The sequence below is a fragment of the Ailuropoda melanoleuca genome, chromosome X (assembly GCF_002007445.2).
Source record: "Ailuropoda melanoleuca isolate Jingjing chromosome X, ASM200744v2, whole genome shotgun sequence".
Lineage (NCBI taxonomy): Eukaryota > Metazoa > Chordata > Mammalia > Carnivora > Ursidae > Ailuropoda > Ailuropoda melanoleuca.
The window spans coordinates 58,674,041-58,686,653 of record NC_048238.1 but is presented as its reverse complement, the minus strand read 5'-3'; the positions used below and the strand labels follow the sequence as shown (position 1 = coordinate 58,686,653).

The 12,613-nt window shown below is 37.6% G+C and overlaps 1 protein-coding gene across 5 annotated transcripts in view; it reads left to right on the top strand.

Moving 5' to 3' along the window:
* Positions 1–12,613, top strand: part of BRWD3 (bromodomain and WD repeat domain containing 3) — a 217,047-nt gene that overhangs the window by 152,240 nt on the left and 52,194 nt on the right. For all 5 annotated transcript variants that reach the window (XR_004622282.1, XM_002928622.4, XM_034648786.1 and 2 more), the window contains one exon: positions 11,029–11,136. Coding sequence is in view for 4 of the 5 variants with exons in the window: in XM_002928622.4 (XP_002928668.2) it covers positions 11,029–11,136 (108 nt within the window). In the remaining variant the exon portion in view is untranslated. The remainder of the gene's footprint in view (positions 1–11,028; positions 11,137–12,613) is intronic.

Below are 12,613 nucleotides of genomic sequence, written 5' to 3'. Positions count from 1 at the left end.
AATGGGTGATGGGTATTAAGAAGGGCACTTGTGATGAGCACACTGGGTATTATATGTAAGTGATGCATCACTAAATGCTACTCGTCCAACCAATATTACAGTATAATTTAACTAACTAGAATTTAAATAAAACCTTGGGGAAAAAACCCTAAAAATGAAATGATCATATGGTTTTTATCCTTTCTTTTATTAATGTGATACAACATATTATTAAGAGTGATGAAGTGATGTGCAAATATTGAACCACCCTTGCAACCCAGGAATAAATCCCACTCACTCGATCGTCGTGAATTATTTTTTTAACGTGTTGTTGGACTCAGTTTGAAAGTATTTTAATGAGTATTTTTTCATCCATGTTCATCAGGGGTATTGGCCTGTGTTCTCTTTTTTAGTGGTATCTTTTTTTTTAATTTTTATTATGTTATATTAGTCATTAGTTTTTGATGCAGTCTTCCATGATTCATTGTTTGCGTATAACACCCAGTGCTCCATGCAATACGTGCCCTCCTTAATACCTATCACCGGCCTAGCACAATCGCCCACCCCCTCCCCTCTGAAACCCTCATTTTGTTTCCCAGAGTCCATAGTCTCTTGTGCTTCATTTCCCCTTCAGATACCCCCCCTTCATTCTTCCCTTCCTTCTCCTACCTATCTCCCTGCTATTCCTTATGTTCCATAAATGAGTGAAACCCTATGATGATTGTTGTTCTCCGCTTGACTTATTTCACTTAGTATAATCTCTTCCAGTCCCATCCATGTTGCTGAAATGTTGGGTAATCATTCTTTCTGACGGCTGAGTAATATTCCATTACTTAGTATATATGGACCACATCTTCTTTATCCATTCATCTGTTGAAGGGCATCTCGGCTCCTTCCACAATTTAGCTATTGTGGACAGTGCTGCTATGAACGTTGGGATGTGTGTGGCCCTTCTCTTCACTACATCTGTATCTTTGGGGTACATACCCAGTACTGCAATTGCTGGGTCATAGGGTAGCTCTATTTTTAACTTTTTAATGGACCTCCACACTGTTTTCGGAAGTGGCTGTACCAACTTGTATTCCCACCAACAGTGTAAGAGGGATCCCCTTTCTCCACATCCTCTCCAACATTTGTTTCCTGCCTTGTCAATTTTTGCCATTCTAACTAGTGTAAGGTGGTATCCCAATGTGGTTTTGATTTGAATTTCCCTGATGGCTAATGATTTTAAACATGTCTTCATGTGTCTTGTCAGCCATTTGTATGTCTTCATTGGAAAAGTGTCTGTTCATATCTTCTGTCCATTTTTTTATTTGATTATTTGTTTCCCATGTATTGAGTTTGAGAAGTTCTTCATAGATCTTGGATACCAGCCTTTTATCTGTAGTTTCATTTGCAAATATCTTCTCCCATTCTGTGGGTTGCCTCTTTGTTTTGATGACTGTTTCCTTTGCTGTGCAGAAACTTTTTATCTTGATGCAGTCTCACAAGTTCATTTTTTATTTTGTTTCTCTTGCCTTTGGAGTTGTGTCATGAAAAAAGTTGCTGTGGCCGACGTTGAAGAGGTTATAGCCTATTTTTGATGGATTTCTGTATCACATCGAGGTCTTTCATCCATTTGGAGTTTATCCTTGTGTATGTTGTGAGAGAGTGGACAAGTTTTATTCTTCTGTATATAGCTGTTCAATTTTCCCAGCACCATTTATTGAAGAGACTGTCTTTTTTCCACTGGATGTTTTTTCCTGCTTTGTCAAAGATTAGTTGACCATAGAGCTGAGGGTCCATTTCTGGAGTCTCTATTCTGTTCCATTGGTCTATGTGTCTCTTTGTGCCAGTACCATGCTGTCTTGGTGATCACAGTTTTGTAGTATAGCTTGAAATCAGGCAACGTGATGTCCCCAGCTTTGTTTTTCTTTTTCAGCATCTCCTTGGCGATTCGGGATCTTTTCAGGTTCCACACAAATTTTAGGATTGTTTGTTCCAGCTCTTTATATAATGTTTTTGCTATTTTGATTGGGATGGCGTTGAAAGTGTAGATTGCTCTGGGTAACATAGACATTTTAACTATGTTTATTCTGCCGATCCATGAGCATGGAATGTTTTTGCATCTTTTGGTGTCTTCTTCAATGTCTTTCTTCAGTGTTCTGCAGTTTCTAGAATATGGATCCTTTACCTCCTTGGTGAAGTTTATTCTGAGATATCTTAAGATCTTTGCTGCTATTGTAAATGGAATCAATTCCCTAATTTTTCTTTCTTCAGTCTCATTGTTCGTGTATAGAAATGCAACTGATTTCTGAGCATTGCTTTTGTATCCTGCCACATTACTGAATTGTTGTATGAGTTCTAGTAATTTCGGGGTGGAGTCACCTGTTAAAAGACAGTTTGACTTCCTTTTTGCCAATTTGAATATCTTTTATTCTTTTTTGTTGTCTGATTGCTGTTGCTAGGATTTCTAGTACTATGTTGACCAATAATGGCGAGAGTGGGCATCCTTGACGTGTTCCTGATCTTAAGGGGAAGGCTTTCAGCCTTTCCCCATTGAGAATGATATTCACTCTAGGCTTTTCATAGATGGTTTTTATGAAATTGAGGAATGTACCCTCTATCCCTACACTCTGAAGGGTTTTAATCAGGAAAGGATGCTGTATATTGTCAAATGCTTTTTCTTCATCAGTTGAAAGGATCATACGGTTCTTTTCTCTTATTTTTTTTTTTAGATTTTTTTATTTATTTGACAGAGATAGAGACAGCCAGCGAGAGAGGGAACACAAGCAGGGGGAGTGGGAGAGGAAGAAGCAGGCTCATAGCGGAGGAGCCTGATGTGGGGCTTGATCCCATAATGCCGGGATCACGCCCTGAGCCAAAGACAGACGCTCAAACGCTGTGCCAACCAGGCGCCCCTGTCTCTTCTCTTACTAATTTGACTATCACACTGATCGATTTGCGAATGTTGAACCACCCTTACATCCCACGGATGAATCACACAGGCTCGTAATGGATAATCCTTTTAATGCACTGTCGGGTCCTATTAGGTAGGATCTTGTTGAGGATTTTGGTGTCCATATTCATCAGGGATAGTGGTCTGTAATTCTCCTTTTTGATGGGGTCTTTGCCTCGTTTGGGGATCAAGGTGATACTGGCCTCATAGAATGAGTTTGGCAGTTTTCCTTCTGTTTCTATTTTTTGAAACAGCTTCAGGAGAATAGGTATTATTTCTTCTTTGAGTGTTTGGTAGCATTCCCCGGGGAATCCCTTCAGGCCCTGGACTCTTGTTTTTTGGAAGGTTTTTGATCACTGCTTCAATTTCCTCAAAATTAATCAGTCTGTTTAAATAATCCATTTTTTCCTGTTTCAGTCTTGGTAGTTTATAGGTATCCAGGAAGGCATCCATTTCATCCAGGTTGTTTAATTTATTGGCATGCAGTTATTGATAATAGTTTCTAATGATTGTTTCTATTTCCTTGGTGTTGGTCATGATCTCTCCCCTTTCATTCATAATTTTATTAATTTGGGTCCTTTCTCTTCTTTTTAATATGTCTGCCCAGTGGATTATCGATCTTATTTATTCATTCAAAGAACCAGCTTCTAGTTTTGTTGATCTGATCTACTGTGCTTCTGGTTTCTAATTCATTGATCTTGGCTCTTGATCAGTTGCCTGCTCATGTGTGGGTTAGGCCTGTTCTTCTGTTCCAGCTCCAGATTCTTAAAGTGAGAATATAAAGACTGCATTTTAGATTTTTCTGTTCCTTTGAGAGAGGCTTGGATGGCTATGTATTTTCCCCTTAGGACCGCCTTTGCAGTGTCTCATAGATTTTCCACCTATGTGTTATCGTTCTCATTGGTTTCCATAAATTGCCTCAGTTCTTTAATTCCCTGATTTACTGAATCATTCTTAAGCAGGATGGTTCTTAGTTTCCATGTGTTTGAGTTTCTTCCAAACTTTTCCTTGTGATTGAGTTCCAGTTTCAAAGCATTGTGGTCTGAGAATATGCAGGGAATAATCTCAGTCTTTTGGTATCAGTTGAGACCTGTTTTGTGACCCGGAGTATGGTCTTTTCTGGAGAAATTTCCATGTGCATTCGAAAAGAATGAGTATTCTGTTTTTCTAGGGTGTAGTGTTCTGTATATATCTATGAGGTCCATCTGGTCCAGTATGTCATTCAAAGCTCTTGTTCCTTTGTTGATTTTCGGCTTAGATGATCTGTCTATTGCTGAGAGTGGAGTGTTGAGGTTCCCTAATATTAACATATTATTATCTATATGTCTCTTTATTCTGGTTAAGAGTTGGCTTGTGTATCTAGATGCTCCCCTGTTGGGGGCATAAATATTTATAATTGTTAGATCCTCCTGTTGGATACACCCTTTAAGAATAATATAGTGTCCTTCTGTATCTCTAACTACAGTCTTTAGCTTAAAATCTAATCTGTCTGATATGAGAATTGCTACCCCACCTTTCTTTTGAGGTCAGTTGGCATGAAAAATGGTTCTCCATCCCTGCACTTTCAGTCTGGATGTACCTTTAGGTTCAAAATGAGCCTCTTGTAGACAGCATATGGATGGATCCTGTCTTTTGATCCAATCTGCAACCTCGTGGCGTTTGATGACAGCATTTAGGCCATTCACATTGAGAGTGATTATTGAGAAATGTGATTTTAATGATCTCATGATGCCTGTGAAGTCTTTGTTTCTATAGATTGTAAATTTCTGTTCTGTATCACTCTTGGGGACTTTTTACTTTTATAGAACCCCCTTTAATATTTTTTGTTGGGCTGGTTTGGTGGTCACATATTCTTTCAGTTTCTGTCAGTCTTGAAAGGTCCTTGTCTCTCCATCCATTCTGAATGACAGTGTTGCTGGATAAAGGATCCTTGGCTGCATGTTCTTCTCACTTAGTGCTCTCAATATGTTTTGCCAGCTTTTTCTGGCTTTCCAGGTCACTGTAGACAGGTCCTACGTTATTCTGATGTTCCTCCCTCTGTAGGTGAGGATTCTCTTCCCCCTGGCCGCTTTCAAGATTTTTTCCTTGGATATAAGATTTGCGAATTGTACTGTTATGTTATGTGGTGTCCGTCTGTTCTTATTGTTCTTGGGAGGGGTCCTCTGTGCCTCTTGGACATGAATGTTTGTTTCCTTTGCCAGATTAGGGAAGTTCTCAGCTACAATTTGTTTAAATATCTCTTATAGACCCCTCTCTTTCCCCACCCCGTCACGGATGCCAATGATTCTGACGTTGGAAAATTTCATTTAATCAGTAATCTCCCATATTCTACATTCCTGAAAGGTCTGTTTTGTGACCTAATATGTGATCTATTCTGGAGAATGTTCCATGTGCACTTGAAAACAATGTGTATTCTGCTGCTGTAGGATGGAATGTTCTGAATATATATGTTAAGTCCATCTGGTCCAGTGTGTTATTCAAAGCCATTGTTTCCTTGTTGATTTTCTGTTTAGTTGATCTACCCATTCACCTAAATGCAGTGATAAAGTCCCCTACTATTACTATGTTTTTACTAATTAGTTCCTTTATGTTTGTTAATAACTGCTTTATATATTTGAGTGTTCATATGTTGGGTACATACCTATTTACAATTTTTAAATCTTCTTGTTTGATTCCCCCCTTTATTATGCTGCCGTGTCCTTTTCATCTCTTGTTACGGTCTTTCTTTTAATGTCTAGTTTGTCTGATATCGTTATAGCTACCGTGCCTTTCTTTTGACCTACATTTGGATGGTAAATATTTCTCCATCCCCTTGCTTTCGATCTTCAGGTGTCTTTAAGTCTCAAATGCATCTTTTGTAGGCAGCACATAGATAGGACTTGTGTTTTTATCTATTCTGACACCCTATGCATTTTGATTTGAGCATTTTGTCCATTTACTTTCAGAGTAATTATAGATAGATGTGTATTTATTGCCATTTTGTTACTTGTTTTGTCCTTGCTTCTGGAGCTTTTCTCTGATCCTTTCTAATCTTTGTCGCTTTTGGTCTCTCTTTTACCCCGCAAAGGGTCCCTGTTAATATTTCTTGGCAGGGCTGGCTTTGCTGGTTTTGGTCATGAACGCCTCCAGTTTTTGTTTGTCTGGGAAACTCTTCATCTTTCCCTCTATTCTGAATGATAGATCCAGCCTTGCTGGATAGGGTATTCTTGACTGCTGATTTTCCCCATTTAGCGCTTTGAATATATTATGCCACTCCCTTCTGGCTGGCCAACTTTTTGTTGAGAAATCTGCAGCTGCCTTATGTGTTTTCTCTTGTATGTTAAGGAATTTTCTCTTTCCGTTTTTCAGACTTTATCACTAAATTTTGCACATTTAATTTCAATATGTCTTTTTTTACATTTAAATTCAATGAATTAACATATAGTATTATCAGTTTCAGAGGTAGAGTTTAGTGATTCATCAGTGCCATGTAACACCCAGTGCTCATTACTTCAAGTTCCTTCCTTAATGTCCATCACCCAGTTACCCCATCCCCCCACTCACCTCCTCTCTAGCAGCCATCAGTTTGTTTCCTATAGTTAAGAGTCTCTTCTGGTTTGTCTCCCTCTCTGTTTTCATCTTATTTTATTTTTCCCCTATGATCCTCTGTCTTGTTTCTTAAATTCCACATATGAGTGAAATCATATGATAATTGTCTTTCTTTGACTTATTTTGCTTAGCATAATACCCTCTTGTTCCATCCACATCATTGCAAATGGTAAGATTTTGGAGTTTTTTTTGATGGCTGAGTAATATTCCTTTGTATATATATATACCACATCTTCTTTATCCATTCCTCTGCCAATGGACATCTGGGCTTTTTTGCATACTTTGGCTATTGTCGACATTGCTGCTATAAACATTGGGGTACAGGTACTCCTTTGAATCACTATGTTTGTATCCTTTGGGTAAATACCTAGTAGTGCCATTGCTGGTCCCTAGGGTAGCTCTATTTTTAAGTTTTTGAGAAGCCTCCATACTCTTTTCCAGAGTGACCACCAGTTTGCATTCCCACCAGCAGTGTAAGAGGGTTCCCCTTTCTCCACCTCCTTGCCAACATCTGTTGTTTCCTGACCTGTTAATTTTAGCCATTCTGTGTGTTGTAAGGTGGTATCTCATTGTGATTTTGATTTATATTTCCGTCATGCCCAGTGATGTGGAGCATGTTTTCATGTGTCTGTTGGCCATTTGTATGTCTTCTTTGGAGAAATGTCTTCTGCCCATTTCTTGATTGTATTATTTGTTCTTTGGGTGTTGAATTTGATAAGTTCTTTATAGATTTTGGGTACCAGCCTTTTATCTGATAAGACATTTATCTTCTCCCATTCTGTAGGTTGTCTTTTGGTTTTGTTGACTTTTTCCCTTGCTGTGAAAAAGCTTTTTATCTTGATTATGTCCCAATAGTTCATGTTTGCTTTTGTTTCCCTTGCCTTTGGAGATGTGTCTAGCAGGAAGTTGCTGTGGCTGAGGTCAAAGAGGTTTCTGCCTCTGTTCTCTAGGATTTTGATAGATTCCTGTCTAACACTTAGGTCTTTTATCCATTTTGAGTTTATTTTTTGTGTATTGTGTAAGAAAATGGTCCAGTTCCATTCTTCAGGTGTCTTTCCAATTTTCCCAACAGCATTTATTGAAGAGACTGTCTTTTTTCCATTGGCTATTCTTTCCTGCTTTATCAAAGATTAGTTGACCCAATTATAGTATGTCTTGGTATTGTACTGCTTTTGTTTGTTTTGAATGAAGTTCTCTTTGCCTCCTAGATCTGAATGTCTGTTTCCTTCCCCAGATTAGGAAAGGTTTCAGTTTTTGTTTCTTCAAATAAATTTTCTGCACCCTTTTTTTTCTATCTTCGTCTTCTGTGACTCCTATAGTACACATGTTATTAGGCTACATGGAGTCATTGATTTCCCTAAATCTATTCTAGTGTTACAAAATTATTCTTTCTGTCTTTTGTTCAGCTTCATTACTTACCATTACTTTGTCTTCTAGGTCACTAAGGCATTTCTTCTTCCAAACTGGTGTTCATTGAATTAAGTATGTTTCTAATATCATTTAATGTTCTCTTCATCTCTGATTGTTTTTTACTCCTTTGTCTCAGTGGTAAGGGTCTCCCTGATGTCTTCTATTCTTTTTTTAAGCCCAGTGAGTATCCTTATGATTGTTGCTTTAAATTCTCCATCAGGCATGTTACTTGTATTTGTTTTGCTTAGATCCGTGGTTGTGTCATTATCTTTTTCTTTCATTTGGGATGAATTCCTCCATCTTTGCATTTTGACTAAGTCTCTTCCTTCTTCTCTGTGTTATAAAAGCCAGTTATGTTTCTTGAAAGCATTGGCCTTATGAAGAAGAGATTATGGACCTGGCTCTTCAGGAAGTGTCTCAGGAATATAAGCTGCTTGTACTCTGCTGTTGGGTGTTGGCTGTTCTGTCCTTTAGGCCATTCATATTCAGAGGCTCTCCTTCCCTGCTGTGGGCTATGTTTGGTCCAAGGCCTGACTGTGGTGAATTTTAACTAGATGTGTTCTGGTCTGCTTGTGAAAATGATTCCTGTCACCAGCTCCACCAGAACTGAGGCCCTGCAGAACACTCTCATCAGAATTTGTGGTGTGGGGAGGTGCTTCTCTGCTGGTTTTCTATGAGAGGGTCCCACTGTGCTGGGAGTGAGGCAAACCTGACTGAAAAGGGCAGTTGCACCAGAGCACAGGTGTATGGGGCTTGGTGTATGCAGCTTAGGCAGCAGTGTCAGCACTGTGTTGCTTCTTGCAGGTAGCTCTGTATTTATACTGAAGGGCAGGGGAGGGAAATTACACCAATCAGCTCCTTTGTTCTTAGAGAGGCGTGTGAATGCTGCCTCTCAGAGTATGTACACCAAGAAGAGCAAATAATCTCCCCATTGTGTGTCCCATATGCTGTTCAGATAGCTGTGTCCATACTGTCTGCACCCAGGTTGTTTGCTTGCCTTCTCTCTAGGAACAGGGCAGTGCCCTCCTTCCTCTATCCCAGTCAAGCAATCTGTTCTTTAAAGGTCTAGGTTTTATGCCTTTCTGGTTGCAAGAACTCACAAAATTAATCCCCTCTTGTTTTCCAAGCCAGTGGTTTTAGGGAAACGTTGTCATTGTGTGTTCCCCCTTTGGGCACCTCTCTCTCTCTCTCTCCCCTCTCCACGACCACAGATACCTCCCCTCTCCAGCACCTGCAATCCGTTTCTCCCCTCAGGTCTCCATACTTCCTACCTTCTTCACTGAGGTCTCTGCTCTACCTTTTGTTTTGGAGTTTGTTCTGTCAGTCTTCATTTCTATTTCTGGGATATTTAAGATGATTTGATAGTTATCTAGTTGTGTTTTGGGGACCATGCAAGCCTAGGGTCATCCTACTCGGCTGCCATCTTCCTCTAAGGGGAGTAATTTTTAATTAATCTTAGAAAACTTTACAAGATATGGGGCACCTGGATGGCTCAGTCGGTTAAGCATCTGACTCTTGATTTTGGCTCGGGTCATGATCTCACGGTTATGAGATTGAACCTCATGTTGGGCTCTGCACTCAACAGGGAGCCTCCTTTGAGATTCTCTCTCCCTCTGCCCACTTCCCCTGTTCGCTCTCTCTCTGTCTCTCAAATAAATAAATAAATCTTTATAAAAAGGACACTTTATAAAACAGCACAAGAATCTGTATATTCTTTGATCTGATGAGACTCCTCTCTATTGGACCATATTTATCCTGGTGGAATCACTAAACTTTGCATTTGCTTATATGCTTCAAGACTAGTTAGTGTGTATTAGGTAATGACAGTTGTTCAGGTAATGGAGGAGGTATATAAGTGAATCAGTGAAATACATAAATAATGTTTTTAAAGAACTCATAAAACTCATACTTTTTTTTTTTTTTATAAAATCAGCTCTTAATGACAGCATTACTTTTTACTTTAAATGTTAAGCCCTCGGGATTTTGCCTGGAATGGCCATGCCCACAGATCATTGTCTTTGAAAATGCTCATTCGCCAAAGTCTAATTTAAATGCCAACGTTTCCTGGATGTTATCCCTGCTTTCCATTTTGCTACCACTCTTTCCTCCTGAGATTCCACACCTAAATTATTCATTTCTTATGATACTTAGTATATTCTGCCTTATGTTATACTTGCATGTCTGCCCATATCCCTGAGGGAAAGGATTTTATTTTGATATGTTAACCATGGCACCTGGTGCCTTGTACACACATGTTCAATCAATATTAGTTGATACAAGAATAAACATATAATAAATGATATCTGAATAATGTGTTTATTATTGATATTTTACCCTTATAATTATGTTTATATACTAGTATTTAAATCTTTTTAGTGTTCTACTTGTATCTTTAGGTATTAAAAATTCTGACTTAGACACCATTGATTGGTAGAGTATGTCAGTGTAGTTTTTGAATCTCAGTATGTTTTTTTAATGTTAATTTTTTTTAATTTTATTATCTCTACTACCACTTTAAAATTACTGAGAACAAGAAACCTCTTTTAATGAATCAATATGGTGGTGAATGCTGTCCTAAGGAGGTGAAGGGTGTTGACTAAGCACTTGAATTCATTTTCTTTCCATACTATGCCAGTTCTGATGTTAATTCTTACAAGATAAAAATTCTAATTATTTGGAAATTACTCTATTTAGTAGCTTGTGGTTATATGTATATATATATATATATACACACACAAAATGTGTAGGCTAACTATCAAAATGTTGATATTTAGAATGTTAATTACAGTTTGAAATGTAGTACTTTAAAATATGACCAGTTTTATGTACATTTGTCATTGATCCCTGTTTCTTCAGAAATTTATGAAGCAGTTAGGGGGAAAAGGATTGTGTGTGCAGTATGTATTTATATTATACAGTACTTAGTGCAGGGCAACACAGTTATGAATACTGAATTACATTTTTTGATGGTGACAAATACCTTTATTATACATTTTTTTTAAATTATAATTATGTTTGTTTTAAACAGAAGACATTTGTAAGAGTATATGTTGGGATATATAGAATTGTTAAATAAGATGCTGCTGTTTAATACTTTATGTTTTTTGTTTTAGCTTATCTACTTCAGGCAAGGACATGAAGCTTATGTGCGGGCTGTAAGGAAGTCAAAAATATACAGCCTTAATTTACAAAAACAGCCATGGAATAAAATGGATCTCAGGGTAAATTTGACATATTCATAAGTGTGCAATTGAAATAACTTTGGAATTAAGTTATTTGCTTTTATGATTTTTCTGTTTCATAATATTTCACTGTATTGTGTGTCTAAGATAAGGTGATGTACCATACTCTTGTACAATTGAGTGTTATGGGTCATATTTTATGTTTCCTGAAATTTGTATGCTATCTGTTTTCTTGATTATCTGACCTAATTTCCTTCAAGCTTCAAGTAGTCTAGTGTATATACCTTTCTATATTTAGAGCAAAACAGTAGTTCCCCTGGTGTGGATATTTTCTTCAGCAGCTTCATACATTCTGGAGGCTCTATAAACTGACTGTGTGTGTGAACTACAGACTCCCTTGAGGTGCCAGTGACTTTAAGATATTAGTAAATATCATAAATCCCAAGAAACTCAGAACTTTGTGGTGCTTTATGGATTACCGATTTTGATATATTACCTTATAGCTACATGGTATTAAGTAAAATAAACATGTTTATTTTTTAGAGGAGTTTTTTCTGACTGTAAATGCATATTCATTCATTCTTTCATATGTACATAGATACATACAAACAAACAGACATAAGGATACATATACCATCATGTCTAGTTAGGTTTATGGGTGTTTTCTTCTTTTAATTTTCCAAGTTGGAGAACAAGAGACTAAAGAGCAATTTTATAATGGTTTCCAGGTAAATGAAGGATTGTTGTGTGATGGTGTTTAGCAGGAAGGATACATGAAAGCACGTATGTTTATTGAAATAAATACACACTTGCAAAATATTATATTAAGATTGTAAGGTACCAAAGTATCTTATCAAATCAGCTTTACACAGTCATCTCCTGGTAGATTGTGATGCTGCCATCTCTTCTGAATCAGGTGAAAGTTGAGTTGTGGGTTTTTTTGTTTTTTGTTTTGGGTTTTTTTGGGGGGTTTTTTTGGTCTTTTTTTAGAATCAAGGAATGAATAAGACATTTTTTTTTATTTTTTAAATTCTAACCCTGTGGCTCTAGGAAATTATAGGATGCAGCATATATGTGGGTGCAAGAGTCTGGGTTTTGGAATATGACCAGACTTTCAATCCAGATCTGATATATATACACACACCCAAGTGTATAACTTTAAGCAAGTCACTACCCATGAGGCTCAGTTTTGTCATCTGTTAAGTGTTACTAATAATCAGTTATAAGGGTGGTTTGTAAAATAATATTGTGGGCGTTAGAAAAATGTAAGTGCTTTCCCCAAATGTAAGTCCTTTCTGCAGATATATACATACATGTCTACTTGCCTACTTACATACTGCTTTTCTGCTGGAGGAGTGATTCTTAACTAAGAAACTTAACAATCATCAAATGTCAGTTGCCCTAATATAAAATACTTAACACTTGGCCTCTTAAGCAGACCATTACTGATAGTGGTTTTCTTTCTTTCTCTTTTCCTCCCTCTTTGTCTGTCTGTCACTCTTGTCTTTCTCTGTCT